We start from the raw sequence: 26,533 nt of genomic DNA, 5'->3' as shown, positions 1-26,533 counted from the left end.
GCTCCTGATGAGAGATCCGAATTGCTAATGTCTTCTTTGGGCTTCTCTTTGATTCTCTCTCTCTCTCTCTCTCTTTAAGGTTGGTAAGAGGAGAGCATTGGAGCTGTTTTCCCCTTGGTGCCAAGATCTGCCAAGCTAGGAGCACTCTCCTCCTTTCACAGTCATCCACCAAGAACAGGCCTGCAGGACGTGGGGACCAAGCCCAGAGCTTTGCTGCACCCCAGGCACTCCCTGCCGTCTGGGAGCATGGCCTGTGCCCGTAACTGAGCGTTGCCTGCGGGGCGAGGAACACCAGCATGGTTCAGCCTGTTGGCTGCCATCAGCCGCCCTGCTGCTGAAGTTGCACTGGAGAGACTTGTGGGGGCTGCTCTGCCCCTGCTCCCCCAGGCTGTGGGCCAGGGGCCCACACGGCTAGGAGGGAGGCCTGCCATTCATGGGTCTCTAGGGATTTCCGAGATGCCTGGGAAGAGGGGCTGGGGCTGGTGGTGGGCCCGGCTGCTCCTTTGCCTGCTCCTCAGCCTGTCTGGGCCCTGGGTGCCTTCCTCCCTGGGGAAGCCCAAAGGCCACCCTCAAATGAATTCCATCCGCATAGATGGTGACATCACTCTGGGAGGCCTGTTCCCGGTGCACGGCCGGGGCTCAGAGGGCAAGGCCTGCGGAGAACTCAAGAAGGAAAAGGGCATCCACCGGCTGGAGGCCATGCTCTTTGCTCTAGATCGCATTAACAATGACCCGGACCTGCTGCCCAACATCACGTTGGGCGCCCGCATACTGGACACCTGCTCCAGGGACACCCATGCCCTGGAGCAGTCGCTGACCTTTGTGCAGGCGCTCATTGAGAAGGATGGCACGGAGGTCCGCTGTGGCAGCGGCGGCCCGCCCATCATCACTAAACCTGAGCGCGTGGTGGGTGTCATCGGTGCTTCAGGGAGTTCGGTCTCCATCATGGTGGCCAACATCCTTCGTCTCTTCAAGGTTAGTGCCTGCCCAGCTCCTTTCTCTTCTTCTCCTCCTGAATCCGAGGGAGAGAGTGTGTTTCCCAGCTCCCCGAGCAATCTCTGAGAATTTGGGAGGTCCCTCTGAGGAGGGACCCAGCTCCGTGGTGCTGACCATGGTGCTGAAACAGCACCTGCTGCAGGCAGCTCCTTGATCGACTCTGCTCCTCTGCGGGGAATTCTGAACCGGGAGGGGAAAGGAAGTACTGGCGAACAACAGAAGGGAGGAGGAGATGGGCAGACAGAAATATAAAAAACCCAGACAGATGGACGAATAGAAATTTAGGTAGATAGAAAGGTAGACAGATTAAAAGATAAACATAGAATGGGAATGTGAACGTTGGAGATTGCCAGGGAGAAAAGCAAGACTTTTGTTTTGACATTGTTTTTCAATAATTGCAATTGCCAAGAGAGACCTGTTTTTCTCCTGGGTAGCTGAGAAAGCCCCGCGTGGCCCTTCCGCTCCACCTCAGGATTATAGTTAGAAGATGTGTCCTGATTTTTTGGATGAGGTGTTGGCTACCGCAGTGAATGGAGATGAGGACGGGAAAAGGCCTGGAGGAGCGGGCAGTCCCTGTTTCTGGTGCCCTTGGCCCTGAGCTTAGCCTCCCTGGCTCATTACCTTCCTTCTGCCCCTCTTCCTTGCACACCTTTCTCCCCTTCCTTCTGGAATCCCTCCCTGCCCCCTCCTTGCCGCCTCCCTTCCTCTCTTCCTGGGGCAGGAGCTGCTGATTTGCAATTCAATTGGAGCCAAGTGCTTCGCTAAGCTGCTAAAACTACTGAAAGCTACTGGGTAGAGAGAAAAACATTACAAGCATTTTACCAATAATTATGTGCCTGCTTCTCTCTGGGAGCCTCCTCGTTTGCTGTGTGTGCGTGTGTGTGTGTGTGTGTGTGTGTGTGCGCGTGAGAGAGAGAGAGAGAGAGAGAGAGAGACAGAGAGAGACAGAGAGACAGAGAGAGAGGGAGAGAGAAGAGGGTGAGGGAGGAGGAAGGTGGCACAAATGGAGCCTCTGGGTCCCTTCTTCACTCTGGTGTTAGATTCTTCGCCTCTGGAATTGGCCCCTTGTCTCTTCAAAGGCTCCAGAGTTAGGGAGTAGACAGAGAGAGGCTGTTTGGCCTCATGCAGGATGGGAAGTGCTGAGGCTGGAGCCGTCTCTCCTGGACCCTTTCTGGAACACGTTTGCCCAATCCCATGATGCATCAGTACTTGGGGGGCATTCCTGGGGGCCGGGGTAGAAGTGGGGATGAACGGTGTGAATGTCTCTGTGTTGGCTGCGGGGGTAGGTGAGTTGTCCTGTCACAGCAGAGGCGGGGTTGGAACTTTGCCATAGGCTGGTCTGGGCCACGTGTGCTGTGCAGTCCTTGCCTTGGGGCCTTCTTGCTGTAGTGTTGGTTTTGCTTGATGATCCAGATGAAAACATTATTTTAATTTAAAAACAAATGGATGCATTCTGAAGGATGCAAAATCACGCTGAAGCTGGAGACTTGAAGGAGACTTTGCCTTTGTAGCGGGCAATTTGAACAATCCCTGGGGAGCAGTGTTGCTTGTGGACATTCGTTGGTGGGATGGTTGGGGAATGGGAAACTGGTCCAGTCCCTCCATCTGCCCAATTTTGCAGTGAGGAGTAGAGACCCAGAGGGGAGGGGGAGCAAGGCTTTGTGGTCCCAGGGCCTAGTGATGGCTTCGGTGAGCTGTGTCACCAATTCAGCCTGCCTTCCCTGGGCTTGGGAGGTGAGGCGACCTGGGTCAGCAGCTGTCATCCTGTCTGAGTGGGGCACAGCCCCCCAGCCTTTGAGAAGACCAGACTACAGGTGGGGCTGCTGCAGTGTCCTTTTCTGACCTTTGTATTAAACACCTTGGTGAGTCTGGGTGTTTTAAAAAGTGTTTTATAAAGATGATAAAACAACGTGATTGGGCCCTTGGGGCTATGACATTGGTAAGGGTCCTTCCCCACCATGTCCCAGAGGGGAACCAGTATGCACTTTATAGGGAGGTGGAAAAGATGAAAGGAGCTGAGAGGTGTCACCAGACACATGGCCAGGGCTCTAAGAAAGGTCGCTGTCAGCATGAGGCCTTGAAGCGGGTTCTTGGAAGCCCCACACAGCAGTGGGCTGTGACTGCTGTGCTGACCTCTCCCAGGATGGGGAAGGTCGCTGGTGGGGTGAGGGGGTCTGGGGCCAAAGGGCCTCACAAGCCAAGGGCTCTTCCGCTGCCCATCTGGTCACATATGAATGTGGCGTGGCCTGGGTTTTGTCCTGCACGGAGAGCAAGATGGGACTGGGAGGTAGAGGCCTAGGGAGGGGAGAAGGAAGGGGGACGGAAGGGGCCTGTTGGGAAAGGAAAGGGGATGGGCGGTGGGGGAGATGGGGAGAGAGGCAGAAGGAGACAGCTGGCTATGGTCCGAAGTCCCTGGGTCCCTTTTAAGAGCGTTAATGTTCCAGGCTGGCGACAAGAGGGCTCCTCAATAATTAAACTGGTAGAAATGAGAGGCTGGGCCAGAAACTGAAAAGCCATTTACAGAGACAAAAAGGTTGAACTTTGAGGAGGGAGGTCAGGTGCAGATCTTCAGACAGGGAAGGATGAGGGAGGGGCATCTTGGGGGCCAGGGGAGCTGCGGTGTCAGGTGTCTGTTTCAAAGGGCATCACTGCGCCCCAGCCCCGCTCCCTGCCAAGGCTATTAGTGGGGTCTGCTGGGAACTTCCCCCAGAGGCTGTGATTACAGCTCTCTTTCCTCCGTGAGGTGGATTTCCTGTGCAAAGCTTAGAGAGGAGCTCTGGGTTTGGGGGCACGTGGGGTAATTTCCTGCCTGGAGAATGCTGATGGGGTTCTGTCAAGGCCAGGGTATGAGCAAAACTCACACCTGCCAGAGCTGGGAGGGGCCAACTTCCTGTCGTACAGTTGTGGAAACTGAGCCCTGATTAATGGACGGGCCAGGGCTGGGAGTCAGGTCCCAGCTCCCAGAACTGACTCCTTCCAGACTGCCTGCCCAAAGCAACTGGGTTGGAAGTGGGGCCTCAAACCCAGGCCTTCATTAGGGATCAGAAGCCCTGACTTCGGGAAGTTGTGGGTCTGACAGCTTATATCCTTTACTCCCCTGTTCCCACCCACTCCTTCATCTTCATTTTGGCTCCATTCTCCTAGTCAAGGGAATATTGATGGAGGTAAAGAATACTTTTCAGAGGAGAGCCTAACGCAGAGGATGTGACCTGTACAATGCTGTGTCGTGGGGACAGCCCAGGTTCTGAAGCCAGTCAGATCTGAGTTTGAATCGCTGTGCCACCAGAGTTACCTCACCATATCCACCATATCTACTCACCATACCAGTCACTTACACCATAGTATGAACGAATCAGTAACATCTTTCCCTGAGAGCAGTTATTGTTGGGGGGAAAAAGAACATAGTAAGTGCCCTGGAAGGAAACAGTTTTCCAATCCTTGACCTGTAAGAGCTCAGAAGGATCCAGAAATCATTGCATTGAGTCCCTCATTAATTTTGCAGTGGAGAAAAAACAACAAAAACTGAGGCTTGAAGATGGGAATGTGGCCTAGCATGGTGGGTAAGCATCTGGAGACTGGAGCCAGACAGCTTTCGCCACCTTGGCAAATCGTTTAGCCTGTTTGTGCGTCGGTTTCCTCCTTTGTAAAAAGGGGATGACAGTGGTCTCCTAGGCCTGGTGTGGGAATTAAGGGTTAATGTCCAGAAAAGGCCTAGCCTGGTGCCTGGCACACAGTCAGCCTGCAGAAAATGTCATTGCACAGCTTGTAACTGGGCCTTAAGTCAGCATGAGAGGCTCCGTTGATGTGGAAGAGGCTGGGCCGGGTGGGCAGGGACAGATGGTGACCTTTGAGGCTGATCCTGGAGAGGACCGACCATCTGCTGGGCCTCAGGTGTCTCCCTGTGGTGTGGAGACTGAGTGGCCAACTTAACTTGCAGGTAATGAGGGTTTTCTGGCCGTCACCACAGTGGGGTTTGAGCACTAAGACTGGGCTGGAGTGGAGGGAGGGCAGGAAGGGGCAGGTGGGAGAGGGGATGCCAGCCAGCAGGTGGAGGGCAGGTGGCCAGCTTCCTAGGAGAGGCCGGGCCAGGGACACTGGTGGGCGACATTGGCTCTCTGTGCCACGTCAGCCTGGCCTGTGAGGGCTTGTCCCTCGCGGGGCTGTGAGTGCTGGTAAGGGTTTGTGGTGCCTTTTAGAGAAAGCTGCCTGCCAGGTGCTTGGCTTGTCTGCCCCTCAGTGCCAGGCCCAGGGCTCCTGGGGAACCTCTGTGGCTCAGCTGATACCCCATGTTCTGCTTGAAAGTGTTTTCACTGCACAACCAGGAGGAACTTTCAAGAGGGTCCACCCACTCTCACACAGCCTGCCTGTCTTCCTTGAAGACAGCTCTGTGCTTGCAGCGCCCAGGCCAAGAGACGTGGTGGCATTTTTGACCTCTGCCTTTCTACCATCTGCAAATCCTGCAGGCTCTCCTTTAGGACACGTCCTCGAGCTGGAGTCTCCTCAACCCCCACCTCGTGCGCTCTCACCCGGATCCGGCAGAAACCTCTCTCCTCTCCCTGCTTCCAGACAGGCCTTTCCACAGCCCAGCCTTTGCTCAGCTAACAGAGCGATCTTGCTAAAAGCCAAATCCAACCTGCTCCCCACCCTGCTTAAACTTGTTCTTGACTTTGCATTGCTCTTAGATTAAAACGCAAACTTCCAAAATGCTTGCCAGTCTGACAGGCCCTGTGCTACCTGGTGCTCTGACCACATCGTTTTGCCTCTCCTGGGTACACTCCATACCAGTCCTACTATTTTCTTTATGTTCCTTGAAGACACTGTGCTGTTTGCCCACCACAGGGCCTTTGCACCTGCTGTCCCGTCTCTATTGGAATGTTCTCCTCCTACTCCTTGAGGCTGCATCCTTCTCATTCAACCTAAAGTTTAAGTGGACTCTCTTCAGAGAAACACCCTCCATCCCCCAGTTATTCTATATTATTTTCCCATCTTCCCCTTCATGACCCTCACCACAGTTTGTAGTCACGTCCGTATTTCTTTGTTTGTTTTCATGTTTCTCTTGGCTTCCCCTCTGGGCTGCTGCCTGTTTTTGTACGGCCCATGAGCTGAGAATGGTCTCCGTGTTTTAAATGGTTGAAAAAAAATTAAAAGCAATATGTCATGACACAGGAAAATTATATGAAATTCAAATTTCAGTGTCTGTAAAGTTTTATGGGAGCGCAGCCATGCCTGTTCATTTACATATTGTCTAGCACTGCTCTTGAGCTATGCCCTTGGAATTAAGTAGATGAGACAGAGACCATCAGCTGACCCCTGCTGGCCTCTAAGTTGCGCCTGTAGGACCCCAACAGATGCCAGGTCCATGGGGGACCCTCAGGAAATCATGGCTGAAGGGACTCATGGAGAGTGAGCCATTTACAGCCCCCATGTCTCCCCAAACTCTGCAATGACAGCAGGGTGGCCCCCGTCTGCAGAGCCTGCATGAGCTCCTGGCTGTGGGGATAAGTGTAGGTAAGCTCACTTTACCGTGGGGTCCAGCCACTGGCCACCAGTGCCCACCACTTTGGTGACCCCTGGGCCACCTGTTTCCTCCTCCCAAATACCTCCAGCCCCTTGCTGACTTACGGAATTCTTTTCGCTTAATGCTTTGTTCCCCGTTAAAGGGTATCCCCGTGTCCCACTATTGGCTGTTATTAGAGATTTGTCCCAAGAAGGTTCACTCAGTGAACGTTCGGGGGTGAATGAGGGACCCTCCTGAAAAGATCGTTGGGGTAGAATAATCGCAGCATTTACATGGCATGTGTCCTGTGTCAGGGTCTGCCCCAGTCCTCACAGCAACCCCCAGGGGTAGGTGTACAGTGGTTATCCCCACTTTACAGACGGAGAACTGAGGCTCAGAGAAGCTAAGCAAATTCCTCAAGGTCACACAGCTAGTAAGTGGTGGAGCTGGGATATGAACCCAGGCTATTTGACCCTGAATCTACCCTTTTCATCACTCTGCTCTCCTTTCTCTTGGTCATCAGACAGTCTTGGGTGAGATCTGGCCCAATACTCACTGTGTGGCCTTTCTGAGTCTCAGTTTCTGTATCTGTAAGAAGGAGTGTGATGATACTCATTAGGCAGCAGCGATAAAGTACGCAAAGCCTTTAGCGGGTGCTTAGGGGTTGCCGGTGTTACGAGAACAGGTTGGATAGACATTAAGGTGTGAGAGGGGGTCGGGGAGGAGCGGAGGAGGTGTAGGAAGTGGTCTTGCTGAGGGTGACTGTCAGGGCCCGTTCTCCTGAGGTGAGGACCACGCAGCCCTCCCTCTGCTTTTACAGCATTTCTCTTTCCCCCAAACCCTAGGTGTCCCTTTGTGGTGGGAGTCTGGGGAGGGGGCCTCAAGACCCAGGGTCAGGCCAGCACCTAAACAGAGTGGGGAGGGAGGGGAGGGGAGGGGAACAGCCCTGACCACTGAGTTGCCAATTCTCTCTGTGCTTCCGGCAAGTCCTTCCCTGTGGGTGGGGCACTGGGGTACAGCTTGCATCGCCTGGTGGTTCTCAAGCCTGGCAGCTCATCATAGTCACCTGGGGAGCATTGGCTTCCTGGGCCTCCAGTGGTGAGGAGCCCTGGGGCTGGGTCTGTATTTGCACACCTGCTGGGAGGCTCAGCTGGCCGCTGGGTGGATGCTCTGAGTCCTCCTTGGTGTCCCGGTATTCCTGTCCCCTCTGGCTTCCCCAGCGAGTGCCCCCGCCCACCCCGCAGCCCTCTCAAGCCCACTTCCTCTGATGCGTACCTTCGGGTTGCAGGACCTCTCTGAACATGGGAAGTTTGGGAGTGGAAGCAACAGGGTTTCAGCTCTGATCACTGGACTGGCAAACAGGCTCATTACTAGGAATGAAAAGGAGAGAGTGGAGGCCTTTGGGGGGCCTCTGGGTAGACTTCCTGGAGATGCCCTGGAGGGAGGCCTGGTGGGCTCCTGGAGCCTGGGTAGGGCTGACAGGGCCCCTGGGCAAGGTGTGTGACATTGTGGAGGGGCCGAGGTGGGGCTGAGCCTGGGGAAGCTCAAGGTCATGACTGCTGGTTCCTGGCTCGCTGTCCCCCACCTGGACCTTGGTTGGCCCATCTGTAAGAATCCATTCATTCATTCACTCACCAGGTGTGTATTGAACATCTCCTCCGGGCCTCGCCCTGCTAGAGCTGTGGCCTCCAACTGGCTACACATTGGAATCAGCTGGGGAGTTTAAAATTCCTGGGTATCCGAGCCCCACCCCAGGATTTTGGATTTAATTGATGTGAGATGGGGCCTGGGCTCCCCGGGTGATACTCACGTGCAACCCCAGGTGGAGAACCACCACGCTAAGCAACTTTACAAAGCAGGCAACAAAGCAGAGGGAGGCCTGGCCCTCGTAGGCTTCCACGTTTGAAGGGAAGGCAGGCAGCGAACAGGTAAAACACATAAACGTATAATTGTCACGGGAGAGCACTTCCTTGTAGGACAAAGCAAGGAGGTGGCTAGAAAGCCATGGTGGGTGGGGGTGCCAACTTAGACAGGATGGTTGGAGGTGGACTTTTCGAAGGGGGACATTTGTGCATAAACTTGAGTCGAGTGAAGGAGGTCGCCCTACGAATATCTGGAGGAAGAGTTTTCCAGGTAGAGGGAACAGCAAGTGCAAAGGCCCTGGGGCAGGACTGTGCTTGGCTGCTGACTTGACCCAGGAGCTCAAGAGGGAGGACCCAGACAGCCCTGGGGCCAGGGGGAGGAGGACCAAGGGGGCTCCAAAACCCACAGCTGCTCCTTCTAGCTGCAAAGGGTATTGGGGGAGGAGGGTTACCAGGATTCTGGTGACCTTGGGCAAGTCACTGGGCCTCTCAGGCCTTCAGTTTCCTCACCTGTAACATAGGTAGGTGGTTCTTGACCAGTCCTTGTGAAGCCACAGAGGTGATGGGGAGGAGATGTAAGGGTAGAGCCCATGTGAGAGGCTAGTTCTTTCTCCTGGCTCTCCCCGTGCTGGCCTCTGGCCTCCCCCTCCCAAGCCCCCTGTACCTCTTCTAACTCCTCCCCCTTCATTTCCCTGCTCCCCGCTCCCTGACCTGAGGATGAACAGAGCTGGATACAGGAGGGAGGCAGACGGGGACCCTAAAGGGCAGTAGCTTTCAGTGGTCAAAGCGTGGGCCCTGGGCCAGATGGCCTGGTTCATACCCCTGCTCTGCCATTATTACCTGGGAGCCCCCTCTCTGTGCCTCAGTTTCATTGTCTGTAAAACTGGGGACCCTTGTAGCCCCCACCTCATAGGGCCTTGTGAGGATTACATGAGGATTACACAGAAAGAGCTCAGGGCAGTGCCTGGCATGGGACTCAATATTGGCTGAGTGCCTGGCCATGGGGGAGCAGCCACACAGTAGGTCACTCAGATCCAGGCCCCAGATCACTGGGCCTCTCTGGACCGCACCATCTCATCTATAAAATGGGCAGAATCACATGCACCTTTCAGGGTGTGGATGCAGAATAAGAATGGGAAGCAGGTGGCAGGCTGGGCGCACAGTAGGGTCAATAATATTTGTCCTCATCTCTTGCTGACAGAGTATCCAAGGGGCCTTCGAGGAGGCGTGTGGTCTGGGCCATGAAGGGTGGGGGGCTCTGTGGGGCGGAGGGGCAGGTTGCTGGCTTTGGGCAGAGGAATGACTCTGGTGAGTGTACCCGAGTCCCCCTGTGTGACGGTCCTGGGGTCCTCCCGACCCTCCCAGTTAGGTGTGGGGGATGGTAGGGTGATCTCCGGCTCCCCCCTTGGGGAGGGCTGAGGGTCCCCTTACCAGAAGTCTCCCATAGCTTAGGGACCTGCGCTCTGGGCCTGGCTCTGCTGCTGACTCACTGTGTGACCTTGGGTGGGTTGGCTGCCCTCTCTATGAGCCGAGGGCGTTGGATTAGGTGGGCTCTGACCCCGGTCCTTTACCTGGAGCCTTTCCTGCAGAAGGAGCGACGAGCTTACTCCTCAGGTTCAGGCTGACCACCCGTGGCCTTCCCTGGTCGTGGGCCGTGCTTTCCAAAGCCTGCCTCCCGCCTTTGCCTGGGCCATGCCCTCCTCCTGGAATGTCCTCCTTGATGCCTGACGGGCAGAGTCGAGCTCCTCCCCCAAGCCCTGACTCAACATCCAAGACTTTCCTGACCCTCCAAGGTCTGAAATCCTGGGGTACATGGGGTTTCTTGTGTGGCATTCTTGGGTCTCCCCAGAGTTCATATGCACATTGAGGGCAGGACTGGGTTGGACCTCTCTTGGTGCCCGGCCTGGATACAGACAGAAAGACAAATCCGGGAGCCTGCCATCCTTGGGACCAGGAGTTGGATGAGGGAGCTGTGCCTGCCGCATGGGTGGGGCTCACAGGCCGCAGGGCTAAGCCCACTTTACTTCCCCCTGCCAAGCCCGGTTTGAACTGTGTACTTTTCGGTTTCCCCTGAATTACTAAACTAGCATTTTTATGACCAAGACATGTTGGAAATGAAAAGGAAAATTCTGCTTTATATTCCAATTGACCTTTCCACTTGCCACCTGTTCAGGGGGCCTGGGCTGGGGCGAGGTGATGAGAGAGAGAGAGGCGGGGGGGGGGGGGGGAGTGAGAGAGAGAGGGAGCCTGGTGTGCTTGTGGGGGCCTGGCTCTCCCACCTGCCTGGGGCTGCAGGAGCTGGGCCTGACCAGGCGGCCGCCTTCCCCACAGGGGTCGCTCTAGACAGCAGGATGGCCTTGGGTCGAAGCTGGAAGGGGTTTATGGGAAGCCTGAAGTGTGAGGAAACGTTAAGTGCCTTCTAAGTACTTTGATTATTTTAAATTGCTTAAGTGGTTTCTAAGACGGTCCTAAGTATCCTGGTGACAAAATCAATTAGGAAAGTACAACAAACTCAGTAAGAGGAGAGTAGCCCCCTCACCTGCCTTCCCTGCCCCCATTCCCACCTGGGCCTGGCCGCTCAGCCTGGACCAGGACCCCCTCCTCTCGCCTCCCAACATCAGACTGGGGCTCCCCCACCGCCTGTGCTGGGCTCTCCTGGCCTTGAGTCCTGACCCCTCTCTCAAGCATTTCAGTTGGTGGTGGGGGAGAGAGGGTGTGTGTGTTTGGGGACTTGACAGGGTCTCCTTTAAAGATGCTTCTCTCTCCGGAATGAGCCTTTTGTCTGGCCGCTGGGGGACCTGGAGCACCGTAGGCACGGCCTCCTTTTCAGTGACAGCATTACTGTGTGAGTGCCTCAGACCTTCCCCTGGGTGTTCAAAGGAGCCAGAGGACGTACCCCAGCCCCTGGAGTACAGCCTGGAGGCAGCCACCGCTCCCTGCGTGCCTTCCAGAGAGCTCTCAGCCTGGGCGTGGCTGCCGTGTCACACACTCCAGGCAACATTCACCAGCACGTCGGGGGGGCTGCACACGTGTGTCCTCCCCCTCCATTTTCACACATCCGCAGCCCCTGCTGGGTGAGCTCGCAGTGCTCTTGGGGTTCGCCTCTGTCGGCGCAAAAGGGCTTTGTGTGGTCCCCAGGACTGCCTGCTTCCTGTCTCTTCAGGACGGACACTTGGTAGTTCCTGATCTCGTGCTTTAACAAAGAGCTGCGATGGGTAACTTTGTGATTGGCCACTCCGCAGGTCTCTGTAGGGTGAATTCCTGCAGACACGTGCTGGGGCAAAGGGCAAGCGTGTTTATAATTTCTTGGACTCTTGCCAGCAAGGGGTGACGGCTGGACTCGGTGGCGCCCCGTGGCCGGGACCGTGGCCCCAGAGGAGGTCCTGTGGCTGATTCTGACTTGGCCCCCGTGCAGCCTCGTGTAGTGGATCGTGGGAGGTAGGGCTGCGCTGGCCCCTGGGCCTCAGCTCAGGAGCTGCCCAGAGGAGCGAGTGGGCTCATGTCATGTCTCACTGGTGGCTGGTGGGGTGTGAGGTTTCTGAGCCGCTTCCTCGGCCGTGTCTGTGCACGTGCAGGGGGCTCTCCCTCCACAAGGAGTCGTGGCAGTGAAGGCTGGGGTGCTGGGTGCTGGGAAGCAGGAGGTGGCAGGGCCCTACTTAATTGGAGCGGTTATCCTGGGAGTGACAGGTGTTCAGGTGCTCCCTTTGGGGGTGGGTGGAAAGGTGGATGTGGCAGGTGCAGCGTAGGAGGCAGAACCAGGTGTCCTCCATGATGCCATGGGCATAGAGCACGGGGGTGGGGAGAGGTGCCCAGCTGGACTCTGCCAGCCTGAGGCCGGGGGACTGTGGCTTCACTTGATTCCTCCTCAGGAGGAAAGCCCCCAAAGCCCAGGAAATTCAGCTCCAGGATTGCAATCCAGCATGGTGGCTGAGGGAGGGTGTGGACAGGGGGCCAGTCCAGCAGGGAGGGGAGATGACATCACTTGCACCATTTGCTGTGGGCAGGAGGGATGCATGGCAGGAGGGGTCTGGGAAAAGGAGGCAGGAGCCCCAGGGCTCCCAGGGTGGCCTTGCCTTGGTACCCATCTCGTGCACCTCAACTCCAGCCCTCCCTCCAGCCCCTGCCAGCTCCAGTCCAGTTCCCCAGGGTCATTCCCTGACCACACCCCTTGCAGTGTCCCATCTGCTAACCTCTGCTTCTGATGTCCCCTCAGCCCCTGAAGAATGCTCTGTCTACCTTTTCTTTACATAAAAAATAATTGAAGTATAACTTATACATGGTAAAGTATACAAATTTCGAGGGCATTATTTGATGAGCTTTTATAAATTAAGATACAGAACATTTTCAGTTCCCTAGAACATTCTCTTGAGCCCCTCCTAGTCCACATCCCTCCGTCCCCAAGGCTACTTGGTAGCCTGATTTCTAAAAGCATAGATTAGTTTTTTTTTTTTTTTTTTTTCCAGTACGCGGGCCTCTCACTGTTGTGGTCTCCCCCATTGCGGAGCACAGGCTCCGGACGCGCAGGCTCAGCGGCCATGGCTCACAGGCCCAGCCGCTCTGCGGCATGTGGGATCTTCCCGGACCGGGACACGAACCCGCGTCCCCTGCATCGGCAGGCGGACTCTCAACCACTGCGCCACCAGGGAAGCCCCCATAGATTAGTTTTGTCTGGTTTTGAGCTTCACACAACCAGAGTCATACAGTCAGTCTTTTGTGCGTGCCTTCTTTCACTCACATTACCTGTGAGATTCCCCCATGTGGTTGGGTATTTTGATGATTTGCTCTTTTTCATTGCTCTGCACTATTCCACTGTGTCATTGTTTGTGTAGTTCTGCATTCATTTACCCATTCTGCTGCTGCTGGACATCTGGGCTGAGTTCAGTGTTTGGCTATTAGGAATAAAGCTCTTCTGAACATTTGCGTACATGTCTTTTAGTGGACATTAGCGCTCATTTATATTATACATATAAATATGAGTAGACGTGATTGCTGGCTCTTTGGTTGCATGAATGATTAGATTTAGGAGAAGCTGCCAAACATTTCCCTAAAAGGATTATATTCCCGCCACATTGTTTTTTGCTTTGGAAATTCCACCTGTGCTTCAAAGGCCCATCTTGAATGCCACCTTTCCTGACACCCTGATGGATAACAGCATTGGTCACTTGGATGTCAGCGCTTCAGGGCACGGTTGTGTCCCTTTTCTTGTCTGCTCTATCTCTAGGGCCTGGAACCTGACAGGTGCTTCATAAAATGAATAGTTGAATTTATGTGACTGGCCCTGTATCAGGAGTTTCACATAGGTTATCTAATGCAAGTCACTGGCTAGGAAGTCTGTCGCACTGGCCCTATTCTACAGGTGAGGAAACTGAGGCTTGTCCAGAAAGCAGTGGAGGCCTGCAGCACTGCCTATCCCTGAAGCCTCTGCTCATTCCACAGTTCTCAGCGGCATGTGTTTGGAATTTCTTGCTCTTTTTCAGCTCGCCCACTTTGATTTCACTCGGCCTCATATTCTAGTCCGGGGGTTGTTGAATTAAATCTCGTGGGTGACCTAGTTAGCTTGTGACCCAGCCAGCTCCTGAAGGATCTGTCAGCTTTTTCTTCATCCTGAGCCTGTGCCCTAGAATCAGGGTTTTCCAGGTTGGGATGGGGTGGGAAGGCTGAAGAAACCCACCCGTATGAAATTAAAGCCCTCTTCTGGCTTTGTCAAAGTCCCTTGTCCAAATCCCTTTCCATTGGTTGTGACAATCCCTGAGGTCACAGCCTGGCCACCGTCATTTGCATTTTCCGAGTGAAAAAATTGGAGCCCAGGGAGGCGGGGTGACCTGCCTAGAGTTGTCAAGGAGCCTGGGGAGGAGCTGAGGTGAGGGCCTTGAGCTCCTGCCTTCCAGCCATGTGCTGTAGGATTGTAGGGGTGTGCTGGGAGTGGATGGAGAATGGGAGTTAGGCTAAGAACCCACCAAAGCTTGTCCCAGGGCCGCTTTGGGGAGCTGGAAAGGCTCTTTCAGGTCATCGGTTTACTAAATGGTCTTTTAGAGCCCTGAAAAGTGTGCTGGGGTGTCTCAGGGGCAGATCCCTAGAGGAGCCTGGAGGCTACTGTCCATGGTGCTGAAACAGGACTTGACTGTTGGGAAGCAGAGGAGGGGTCAGTAGAGCCGGCCTTGGGGGCGCTATAGCTTCCCAGGAGGTGCTATCCTGTCAGTGTTGGTGGGAGCTGGGCATGTGGCCGGGCAGACGGTGCAGGCGCCTTGATATTTTAATTGAAGCCTGGAGACACGGTTACTCTCTCTGCTGTGCTAACAATGTACGGAATAAATAATTCATTGGTGGCTGTGTTGTGCCTGCTGTTCTCACCCATGGGGGTGGCCACACGTGTGCTCAACATGCAAGCTGCTGGGTGGGCCAGGACTGCTATTATGGGCTGGTGGATGGACCAGAGGCGGTGCGTTGCCATTTTAACAGGGCCCTGGTCACCTCTCAACCGCCGTGAATCCGTTTCCTCCCAGGCAACCCCCAAGGAGAGGTGAGTGGAATGCGGGGCCAGCTGCTCCTGTGTGCTGCAATTAAGTGGCACTTAAAGGTCCATTTGTCCTCAGAGCAGCCTGAAATGGCAGCAACTTGGAGGAAAGGCCCCTCTTCATGGGCACTGTCTCTGGGCTGTGTTTGAACTGGTTCCATTGGATTCAGCAAATACGTATGGAGCTCCAAGTTTGTGCAAGATGCCGGAGCAGGTGGTGGGGATGGGAGAGATTGCCAGTGAATAAATCTGGGTCCTTCCTGGATGCGGAGGTATGACATGCATATGATTTGTCACAGCTCAGGTTGGGGGTGTGGGAGGGCTGTGGTGGAGGTACAGGCGAGGGTGTGTGGGGGCTCAGAGGAGGGAGAGGTCGGTTCTGACAGGGCATACACGGGGTGGCTGCCTGGAGGAGGTGTCCTGCAGGCAGAGAGGGAACCATGACAGTACTCCAGTGGAAAGGACAGGTATGGTTGGAATTTCAGGTATGTCTGGCATGGACGAAGCAGGGCTCCTGGCATGGGAGAGGGTCAGTGGAGAGGGAGTTGGGATGGATTAGGGGCTGAGGCCAAGTGTGTGGGCTTGATGCTGCAGGATGGTGCCTTGGTCCGATTTGGGGGTTAAAATATTCCTTTGGGTGTGGAGTGGAGGTTTGGTTGCAGGCCGAGGCCTGAGGCTGAGAGAATGGTTAGGAGACTGATGGAACAGTTCAGACCGGAGGTTATGGTGGCCCGAATGATGACCTTAAGCATAGTGTCATTCATTCATTAATTCATTCAGCAATCAGATAACTAGTGAGTCATATGTTAGGCTAGGTTAGGAATAGAGCAGGGAACAAAAACACACGCAATCCTTGCCTACATGGAGCTGACCTTCTAAAAGGGGAGAAGGACAGTAAGCAAGCAGTAATTCAAGAGGTGACAGGTGCTGTGGAGGAAAATTGCGGAGGGCCAGGGGTTTCAAGAGTGATGGAGGAGGTGAAGAGCTCTTTTAAACCAGGTGGTCAGGGAAGGGGCCTTTGAATATAGGCCCAGGCAAGTGAGGAAGGGAACCAGGTGCCTGGGTGGTATTGTGGGTGAGGGGCACAGCCAGTGCCAAGGCCCCGAAGCAGGAACATGCTTGGTGCATCTGAAGAACAAGGAGGCTGTTCAGAGAGGAGGAGGAGAGGCGGCAGGGCTGGGTCAGCAGGAGCTCTGGGTCCCAGGACAGAGCGTGGCTGTTCACTCCAGATGCATGAGTTGCCTGTGGAGGGTTTTAAGCAGAAAGTGATGGGATCAGATTTATGGTGTCAGAGGCCCTCTGGCTGCCCTGTGTGGGCTGCAGGTGTAGCCGTGTCAGAGGCAGGCATGGAGGAGTTCATGTGTAATAACCCTCCCTCCCTCTCCCCTCCTCCCAGGGGGCAGTCAGCCCCCAGCCCTCCTCCGCAGAAAGCCCCTGAGGAGGCTTCCAGGAAGCCTGGCAGTTCTGCAGAGCCCTGTTCGTCCCGCCCCCCTGCCCCACGCTCCTGGTCCCCAATCCCTGACGCGCTGCGGCTGGGACCCTCAGCCACTGCTGGATGTGCCCTGTCCAGGGCCCTCTCTGGACCTCAGCCACCATGAGGCGAGCATCGTGGCAAATGTCTCCCTCACTGAGTTGATGTGAGGTTTAAATGGGAGAATGTCTGTGAAAGCTGTCGAGGGAAGGCCATTATTATTACAGATTTCACAGCTAGAGGGCAGACAGAAGGGAATGGTTGAAGGGGGCCCTGAGAGTAGTTATTTAGGAACCTGTGGCTGCAGGTGGCGGTCCTGGCTGAAATATGCCTGGATTCAAAAGCTGCAGGGAAGAGATATTTAGGGAAGCACATGCCGGACAGACTGCCCAAGGAAGTGGTGGGTGTGGGGTGCACCCTTGCCCTGAGGGTGCTGCAGTGACCCCCTGATGTCTGAGCCCTGGGGTGAGTCCTGTCCTCACAGGAGGTCCTTCTTCGGCTTCCGCTGTACCCTGTGCCCCCTCTGGCCCCTTCCCACCAAGAGGTTGGGGCCAGGAGGGTGTTTCCAGCTGGAACCTGCTGTGGGCCCCAGAGTGTCCTCATCTGGGGAGTTGCTCACGCTCCCCGCCTTCCATACCAAGCCTTTCTCTCCCCCACGGAGAACCTGGGGACTCCCCAGCCTCCAATCAGCTCAGGCCCAACCGCAGGAACCTCCCTCCGTCCCTCCTCGGGAGGGTGGTTGAGTGATCTGCCGCTCATATGTTTGGCAGAGAGCTGGCGGTGAGACCCAGACTGGGAGTGCGTTCAATGTGGGGCTCCTTCTGGGGGAACCCCTCTGATTGCTGTCGGCAGCCGTGGATCTGCTGAGGCCCTCCAGGAGCTGCTTATAGAGCTGTGAGCGGGAGACACTGCCTCCCTGGGGTAGGGGAGAGGACTCAAAGAAAGGGCCTGTTTAATTTAATTGTGTTTTATTGCTTGTTGGATAAATAACCTTCATTGAGATGGAAGGTGGGGGGGATGGACAGGGAACTTTGATTAATTTCGAGCTGGTTTCTCATTTCTTAATTTTCTCCCAGTTCAGCAGGATTATTAAAACAAATTACCAACACTGCTCTCTCCTCCCTGGGCTGGAGCGGGGCTTGGTTCACAGGAGTGATCCTGCCCCCCTTTTCCACTACAGTTATTTAGGTACGACTTGGGGCAAGTGATGAGGCCTCCCCTGTCTCGGGGTCTCTGGGCAAGGCCCCCATTTCTTGTTGGGGATCTTCACGTCCCTGCAGCCTCATGGAAGTGCTGGGCACCCAGGGAACGGTGGGAGGTGCTAGCCAGCCAGGGCGCTCTCCCTCCAGCAGTGCCAGTTACCTGGGTGGGCTGGGGCCTGGAGTGAGGGACAGGCCTGCCAACTCCAGCCCTCTCCCCAACCCATGGTATCCAAGGGAGCGGGACAGGCGGACGAGCATGGCAGGCGGGCTCATAGTCTCTGGGCTGCCCCTCCCCCTGGTGCCCAGTACCTTCGGTCCTCCTCAACCCCCACTGACCCTGTCTAGGCTCATCAACCCTTGCCCACCTTGAGCTCTGCCCCTGCCAGGCTGGATCTCCTATTGGTTGGATCAACCTGCAGAAAAACCGCCCCTTGACGGGTGGTAATGGGGGAGAGTGGTCAGCACTTTCCTGCTCGCTGTGGGCAGTTGAGAGTTCCAGCTGCTCGATGGGCAGCTGGGCAGGGCGGTGACAGTTCAGGGGGTGTTATGAACATTCTTTTGTGCTCCCCAAAATGCACAGTAGATGCTGCCCCTGCCCATCCTGATTACACAGGAGTGTGTGTGTGTGCACGGGCACACACACACACATTCAGGTATACTTAGCACCGTGAGCCACTGTCAGCACTTGTGCTTGTGTGTCCAGGATGTGTGTGTGGGACTCAGGGCGTGCTTGTGTGAGCTTGTGCTCCTGAATATGGGGGTGGGTGTCTCAGGTACGCTCAGGTAGACCTAGTGGGCATGCCTGGCTCAGAGCGTACCATGTGTCTCTAGGTGTATGTGGGTGTGACGCATGTAATTCTGTGTGTGTAATGTATGCTCTCGTGTCTGTGTACCTGGGTGTATGTGGAGTGGGCAGGGGCAAGCACTCTGTGTGTGTGTGTGTGTGCGTGTGTGTGTGTGTGTGCGTGTGCGTGACGCCCTCGGCACATGCACGCGAGCGGGTCCTTTTGTTTTGGTGGACTGAATCTGCTGGCTCCTGGCAGGGCTGCCAGGTGTGTCCACGTCTGTGTCCGTGTGTGCATGTTTCCTCCTCCCTGGCCCCTGCCCCCATCGGCTGATGCTCTAGAGCATGAGATTGGATTACCTGGAGTGTCCACCTGGACAGGCCTTGGCTGCCCTGAGGGTGACCGTGGGGAGACCTGTCTCTGCTTGGCTCCGCGTTGCTTGGGGGACACAGGGGTCCCCTGGAGAGAGGCTGTTCCCTGTGGCCTCCTGACCCTCCACTCCCCCAGCCCGCCCTAAAGGACCTTCTTGCTGTCTTCATCTCCAGGCCTGAGCTGGAGGAAGGGGCGGGTGAAGGAGAGCTGCCAGACAGGATAGATGGCCCTGAAGCCTGGGCTGGCGGGGGACACCAGCTTGACTCCTAACTCCTGAGGCTGGGCAGTGGGTGCGGGACGCCTCAGCCCCTGTGACTCACAGGCTGTTGAGGCTGCCAGTCCTGTGAGGCACAGCTCACTCCAGACACTTCCTCCGGGAGAAATGTGTTATATCAAGTCGAGTGAGAAGGGCCATGGGTCAGGGGACAGGGAGGGGTGTGGGGCTGCTTGAGATGAGCTGTTCAGTGACAGCGTCTCTGAGAAGGTGATGTTTGATCAGAGATGTGAATGAGTGAAAGGGTGTACTCTGTGGCTCTGCCGGGGGAAAACCAGCCGGGCAGAGGGCACGGCACGTGCAAAGGCTGTGAGGCTGGACCATGCTTGGGGCTCAGGGGCTGTTTAAGGAGGCCAGTGTGGCCAGAGGGAAGTGAGTGGGGGGAGGGTTGGTAAGAGCTGAAGTCGGCCAGGCAGCAGGTGTTGGGGAGATGCTGGGAGGCTTTGGGCCCTTCTGAATTGTACCTGTGGGTGCCCGCTGTCTGCTGGGCCTGGCTGTGCCGGGAGACGGGACCCCTCTCCGGGCTCTGCTCCCAGCGGCTGCTCCCAGTGGGACCTGCTGAGGCCCGGGCTCATGGGCAGACCTTTGTCAACTCTCTGGCTTTATGGAGATTCTGGGGCAGGGCCTGAGTCGGGGGGGACCAGGTGGGAGGGGCCAAGATCCGCTCCGGGCTTTCCTCTCAGAGAGGAGTGTCAGCTCAGATCACCAGTTGCTGGAAACTGGGCATGTCCTGCCTGTCCGCTCATTGTCTGGACAGGCCCCAGATGTGCTGGTGGCTCTCGCTGTGGGCTTGGAGGGAGGCCAGGCAGCAGGATGGAAGGATTCCTGCTCTGGCATTGGTGGGCCTGAGTTTCCATCAGCAGCTGAGGGATTGAGGGCCAACGACTTCTTTCCTGTCTCCAGGTCCTTGCCCATAAAGTGCAGAGAGCAATGTCCACCTGGAAGGGGTGTTGTCAGAATTAAATTAGTGAGGTTAGAAGGCCCAGTCACAGGTCAGACCCCAGAGCAGACCTGAGATGAGCATGACGGGCAGCTTTCCTGGGAGGTGCCCTCCGGATGGAGGAGAAGTAAGAAGGGAAGTTCCAGGGCCACTGCCTTCATAAGCTGTCACCTCGTTGGGTGCCCAGGACTCATCCCACTTGGGCTTCTGGGGGAACAGCGTAGAGCAGGTCCTCAGTACTGGGCTGGACCGTGCTGTCCCCATCCCATCACGGTACCAGGCACACTGTGGTCAGGGGGACTGTGGTCGCTGAACGGAATCAGACATCTGCAGGTTTCTGCAGTAGATGAAAGGAAGCAGAAGGGTCTGGGGAGAGGTTCCCCCCCAAATCATACCTGCCATCCTTTGGGAGGAGCTGGGCCCTTCCAGGCTGGAGGCCGAATTTCTGGGCTGAGAGGCACAGAGGCAGCACAACAGAGCTGGGGTGTCTCAGAGGTGATTCAGGTCAATCCTTACTTCCACGGGGAGGTGGCAGAGGCTGATGGCAGGTGGAGCCCAGCGGCGAGAGTTCAGATGCATGTCTTTGGGCAAGTAATTCAACTTCTCTGGGCCTCGGTTTCCTCACCTGTAAAGTAGGCGGAATGCTAGTACCTTGATGACAGGTGTCTGGTGAGGATGAAATAAATGAGTGCTGAGAACAGAGCCTGGCACGTAGTAAGCATTCAGTAAATGTCAGTTATTACTGTGATTGTTATTTTATGATTATTAGATGAGAAACCTGGGGCACAGGATGGAAGAGGGTCTAGTTTGAGGTCACACGATGAGTTAGTGACAGACTAGAATTCAGGCTCTTTCCACCCTGGCCAGCTCTCAGAGCGGCAGAAGGTGCCGGCAATGGGGGTGAGAGGCGGGGTAGCTTCCCCTCCGCTCTGGGCTGAGTCCCTGGCCCCTCTTCAACATGCTATGTCACTGGGGCAGCTGGAGAATCCCCAGGAGCCCAGTTATCTTGAAGGAATGGGCTTGGCCCAGAGGAGAAGCAGGCAGCTGACCCCGGAGAACTTGTTTGCCTGGCTCCTGGCTTGAGACTCTTCTTTTGGTCTCGGGTGCGCTCAGAGTTCAGGGGAGGGCTCACCGAGAGTTTTGTCATGGAGGGAGACACTTGGAGCTGGAGGGCTTTTGGGGGGGGTCATACTTCTATCTCCACACACACCCCTGGGCCAGGCCACCCTCACCTCTTAACTGGACTAGTGCAGTAGCCTTCCCAATGCTCTTGGTGGTTCCCATCTTGCCCCGGATCTGTTTCCAATACAACCGTGGCTCATGCTATATCCTCCCATCCTCTCTGTGTTTTTGCCTTTCCTTGAACCAGCCACAGGGCCTTTGCACCTGTCTCACCTTCCATCTGGGTTGTTCTTCCCTCTTTACCTGGGTATTGCCTACCCATCCTTCAGGTGTCAGCTCACTGCCCCTCCTCAGGGAGCCCTCCTTCGGTGCCCTGACCAGATTCAGGCCCTTATTCCAGGCTCTCACAGGTGCCCCCGCACCCCCCCGACCTCTTCCCAGCCCATCTCAGAGGCTGTGATTATGTATGTGTTGGTGTGCGTATCTGGTTAGAGACCGTCTCTCCCACAGGACTCAGCTCCACGGGAACAGCAGTTTGTCTGCTTTTGCACACGGTGGTCTCCCCGGTGCCTACCACGGTGCTGGGCACAGAATGAGTGCTCAGTAAATATATTTTATTTTTGTTTAATAAATTTATTTGTTTATTTTTGGCTGCACTGGGTCTTCGTTGCTGCGCACGGGCTTTCTCTAGTTGTGGCGAGTGGGGGCTTCATTGCAGTGTGTGGGCTTCTCATTGCGGTGGCTTCTCTTGTTGTGGAGCACGGGCTCTAGGCGTGCGGGCTTAGTTGCTCCCTGTGGGATCTTCCCAGAGAGGGATTGAACCCGTGTCCTCTGCATTGGCAAGCAGATTCTTAACCACTGCACCACCAGAGAAATCCTGTAAATATATTTTAAATGAATGCATGATGGGATGGAAGGCCCATATCACCTCCACCCTTGCCAGGGCCCAGAAACCCTTGTTTTGCAGATGGAGATGGGACTTCCACAGCAAACGTCCCCCAAGAGGGAACCCTGGGTTAGAACAGCACCCCAGGTACACCTGCATGGGACCCCCTTCTTGGGGGTGCTGGTGAGAGATGGGTCAGAGCCAGGGGCTGCCAGTGCCTGAGGACAACGGTGGGCGCAGCCAGGAATCAGAGGAGCCCCTGGAGGTTGGCGGTGCCCCCTGCAGGCTGGGTTCTCAGAGCTGGCTCCATCGCAGGGCCCCGGGAGGCAGTGCTGGGTCAGAGCGGGGTGGGCAGGGGAGAGATGAGCTCTGCAGGTGGCTCATTGTCAGCCTGCCCTGTGGTCTTGGCTAAATTGCTGCACTTGGCCTACCCATTCCCCTGTCCACCCCAGGGCTCAGGCTCCCTCGCTCCAGTGGGGCCTCCTCCCTGCCAGCCTGGCTGTGGCTGAGCTGTGATATAAATTACCTGGAGTGATGGTGATGTGACTTTTATCGACTTGTGTGTTCGATAATGTTTGTACATCCCATTATATCATATTATATTAATACAGAGCCATATATTCCACGCAGCGCGGCACATTTACCTGACTTGGGAGAACACTGGGCAGACGCCGTGGTTCATCTCTCCCCGCCTGGCCACGCCCCCATCGCTGGCCAGCAGGACAGTGCCATTACAGATGCTCCAGGGGCACCCCGTTCACTGAGGTCGTCCCGGCCCCACCCCCGATGCCCACAGCTTGGGGGTGGGCTCAGCGGGTTCTGTGGAAGAGGCTTCTGGATGTCACCCCCACATCGTGGAGGCCCCGTCCTCTGTCCTTACCTTGTGAGTCCAGGGCTCATTAAATCTCCATTGAACAGATGTGGAAACAGGCTCGGACATGGGAAGTGTGTGTCCAAGAGATGTAGTGAGGAAAGGCCAGGAGCAAGGACTCTTGGCTCCCCATCCTGGCTGCTTCCCAGGGGCAGGGATGGTGTGGGCACAGGGCAGGAGGCTGGCAACGTAAACGGAGTATGTGCCAGGCGGGGCATAGGGGTGAGAGCGCCCAGGTGTGTGATTTTGTTTCCATATTTTCTTGGGCCTCAGTTGTCTTGTCTGCAAAATGAAGGTAATAATAGCATTCACTTCGTGGGGTTATTGTGTGCAGATTAAATGAGAGAATCCCTGTGGAGTGCTGGGCATGGTGTAGGAGCTTCTGAAATGGTAGCTCCTGGACCTGCTTGGATTCCGCTAATACCTGCGCAGCCTCCTGCCTACTGCTGCCCCACCCGGCTCTCAGGATGCCCAGCCCCAGCCCGGCCGGTTCTGAGTGCCCGGTCCCTGCTCAGCCGCACCCTCACCTCGACGCCCTGGGGTACGGCAGCCCCCTGGGCTGGTCCCGAGCCCCTGCCCCTTGGACACTTGGGTGTGGCCTGGTGCCCGGTGCTGCCCGGCTCCCTGGCCCACAGGCAGCCTCATGGCATGGAGAAAGCCCAGCTTGGCCATTAGGTGGGCCTGGGTGTGGCTCCCGGCCCCAACGCTAGGTGACCCCAGGCACGGGCCTCAGCTCTGAGCTGCAGCCTCTCGTGTCAATCAGGGCGAAGGAAACCTTCGCACTCCCTCAGGGTGTGGCGAGAATCAACAGGAGAGTCTGTGTCAGTAGCTGCCGTACCTGGTGTGTATCAGACACAAAGTGATGGCTCCTGGCAGCTTGGATGTTCGTGTCTCTTTCCAAGCTTCCGTGTCTGTTGACAGAGGCCGGTTCTCCCCACTGTGCCCACTGGGCAGATGAGGAGACTGAGGCTTACAGGGGCAGTGACTTGCCTGCAGTCTTGCAGCGAGGCAGTGGGCAGAGGGTGTGGTGGCCTGCTTCTCACCTCCGGAAACCTGGGCTTTGGGCCCTTCAAGGAGAAGGGGGTGCAGGCACTGCAGCCCCATGGGGCTCCCCTGGCCCCTACCCTTCCTCCCCAGACTCTGGGCTCCTCCGTCCCTCGGCCTCCCCCCACATGTCACTCTTGACAAGGTTACGGAGTCAGCATGTAAAACCTGCAGAAGTGAGTGTAATTTATTGATCTAAATTTTGCTTATGAAATAAGACAAGTGCTGATTTGAGGATCTTGTTTCCTCTTGCCCTTATGCCGCCTGCTCCCCCGCCCGCTCTTATCTGCGGTAATTCCCCCGAGCCTGCACCAGAACCCGCTCCTTTGTCAGCCCTTCACTCTGCGCCCTCTATGCTTTTCCAGGCTCTGTGCCGTATCGGCGCCCGCCCCCCTTTTTTCCTGGGCTCCTAAGAAAACATATAATGTTTAAAAGGGTGAGACAAGGTACTGAATAAAGCACTTTCTGGGGAAATATTTGTTCAAAGGCGTGTTGCCTGCATCTGTCTGGTTCTCTCCTGGAAAACATAATTCAGAGCAGGCCTGGAAATTAATCCAAGTGTCCCCTTGCTTTCCTGATAAGAGAGTGGGTGGTTTCCCGGGAGGGGGAGACATAGGTGGGTGGGGGATGGCCCCCCAACGAGTGCCTTCTAGGATATCACTGTGAAATCAGGGGGGTAGGGCCCCAGGAGGTGCATGAGCTGAGCCCTGGGGTGGGAGGAGGGATACCTCAGAGCATCTTCCGTGAGCAGGGCGCTGCTGTGGAGCGGCCCCCTTCCGCAGAGCAATGCCCTCCACTTACCCAGGTGAAGTGTCAGACCATGTGAGAATCAGAACTCGGTCGTCTCTGTCGCCTTGGCAAGGCCCCAAGGCCTCGGCTTCCTCACCTGTCTAAGGTGCTTGGGGCCCTGCTGAGCTTGTCCTCAGGCTGGCTGTGTGGAGGGAATGAAGTGGTCTCTGCGTTTATTGAGCCAAGTTCTGTGCCAGGCATCCGAGGACACAGTGGGGCATAAAAAAAGGCCCCTGGATTCATGGAGCCGATGTTTTAGGGGGAGGCGGATAATAAATGAAATAAGCAAGTAAATCTAGAGCATGTTAGAAAGTGATCATTGTTATGGGGAGAATCAAAGCAAGGGAGGTGGAGATGGGGTGCAGGAGAGGGACGCTGGATTGGTATTAAATAGGGTGGTCTGAGAAGGTGATGTTTGAGTAGTCTTGAAGGGAAGGATGTGAGAGGGCGAGCCACATGGGTCTCTGGGGAGACCTGGGGGAAGAGCAGTCAGGCAGTGGGAACAGCCAGTGCAAAGGCCCTGAGGCAGAGTGTGCCTGGCATGTTCAAGGGAACAGCAAGGAGGTCAGTGTGGCTGGAGCCACGTGAGTGAGGCCAGGATGGTAGCTGGAGATGAAGTCAGAGGTAATGTGTTGAAAATGCTTTGTTAAAATGCCAAGTGTTGTTGATCATTTTGACAGATGGCCCTAAGCTGAGCAGTAAAGGGCATTTTATTAGCACCCAGCAGGGGCTCCCAGAAGAAGGCTGGTGTGTGAGTTTCTCAGGAAGAGGGGAGACCTGTTATCTCTCCTGTCTTCTGCCACCTTAAACATTTCAGTCCTTCCAGCTGCAAGATGATACGAACTCTTCCCATACTATTTCCCCATTACGATGCCAGCAGGAAAAAGATGCCCCTTGTGACTGTGGGGCCGTGCTGTGGGTGGGAGGTAGGTGAGGGTCCTGGTGAGGGGCCCTGACCTGGGCAGTGGGGCCCTGGTGTCAGTGGAGGGACCTACACATGCTGGCTGTGCCTGGGCCCTCAGGGGGAGTCGGGGGCCATGATCCCACTCTCTGGCAGCCATGGGTGGGGTTGGTGACCCTAATTAAAAGCTTGGATCCAAAAGGCTTGATGATGGAATTTCTAATTAAATCAATTTCATCTCGTCTGGGAGACAGAGGTTTGCATATGATAAGCATGAAATTAATAATTATGTTCAGAAATTAGCTGTTGCTCAAAGCAGAGCCATTTACACAATCCTCTGGGGCCCCTGGCCCCCACCCTTGCCCGATCCTCTGTGATGGGGACAGATGGACCACTTCAGCCCATAGTGTGGTAGCCAGGAGTGGAGGTGGTGGCTGAGCACAGAGGGGTAGTGGGGCTGGCTCTCCCCGCTGCGGCCACAGTCGATGTGGGCGGCCCTCCTTGTCACTGGAGGCTACTGCCGTCACCCTCAGGTTCTGTGTATGTTTGTGTGTGTGTGTGTGTACGTGTACGTGTATGTGTAGGCCCACTTGTGAAGGAGGGAGGCTGAGGTTTTACCTGACAGTAAAATGGGCTCTGGAGCTCGTCCCTCTGGGTTCAAATCATAGCTCAATCACTAGCTGTGTGCCCTTGCACAAGTTACTTAACGTCTCTGTACCTAAGTTTTGGGAAAATGGGGCGAATAAGAGGGCCCACTTCATATACAGTTATTGTAAGTTTAAAGGTGTTAGTCATATAAAACCACTTTGCACAGTTCTTGGCACACAGTAAGCACTCAATAAATGCTCATTCTCAGGATGACGATGATTACATCTGTGTGTGTGTGTGTGTGTGTGTGTGTGTGTGTGTGTGTGAATTTAATTCAGTTCAGCCCAAGCCAGCTTGTGATGGGTGTGAACCAGACACATCCAGGCTCTTGAAGTGGAGGTAAATAAGACCCATTCCTT

General features: G+C 55.6%; 1 protein-coding gene across 19 annotated transcripts in view; it reads left to right on the top strand.

The window, feature by feature from the left end:
• The window catches only part of GRM4 (glutamate metabotropic receptor 4), a 109,644-nt gene that overhangs the window by 12,127 nt on the left and 70,984 nt on the right, over positions 1–26,533 (top strand). For all 19 annotated transcript variants that reach the window (XR_007469905.1, XR_004482239.2, XR_007469906.1 and 16 more), the window contains exon 2: positions 80–975. Coding sequence is in view for 16 of the 19 variants with exons in the window: in XM_033424216.2 (XP_033280107.1) it covers positions 457–975 (519 nt within the window). In the remaining 3 variants the exon portion in view is untranslated. The remainder of the gene's footprint in view (positions 1–79; positions 976–26,533) is intronic.

This window comes from Orcinus orca, chromosome 10 (genome assembly GCF_937001465.1).
Source record: "Orcinus orca chromosome 10, mOrcOrc1.1, whole genome shotgun sequence".
NCBI classification, from domain to species: domain Eukaryota; kingdom Metazoa; phylum Chordata; class Mammalia; order Artiodactyla; family Delphinidae; genus Orcinus; species Orcinus orca.
The sequence above is the reverse complement of the archived record's forward strand: the minus strand, read 5'-3'. Positions and strand labels throughout refer to the sequence as shown.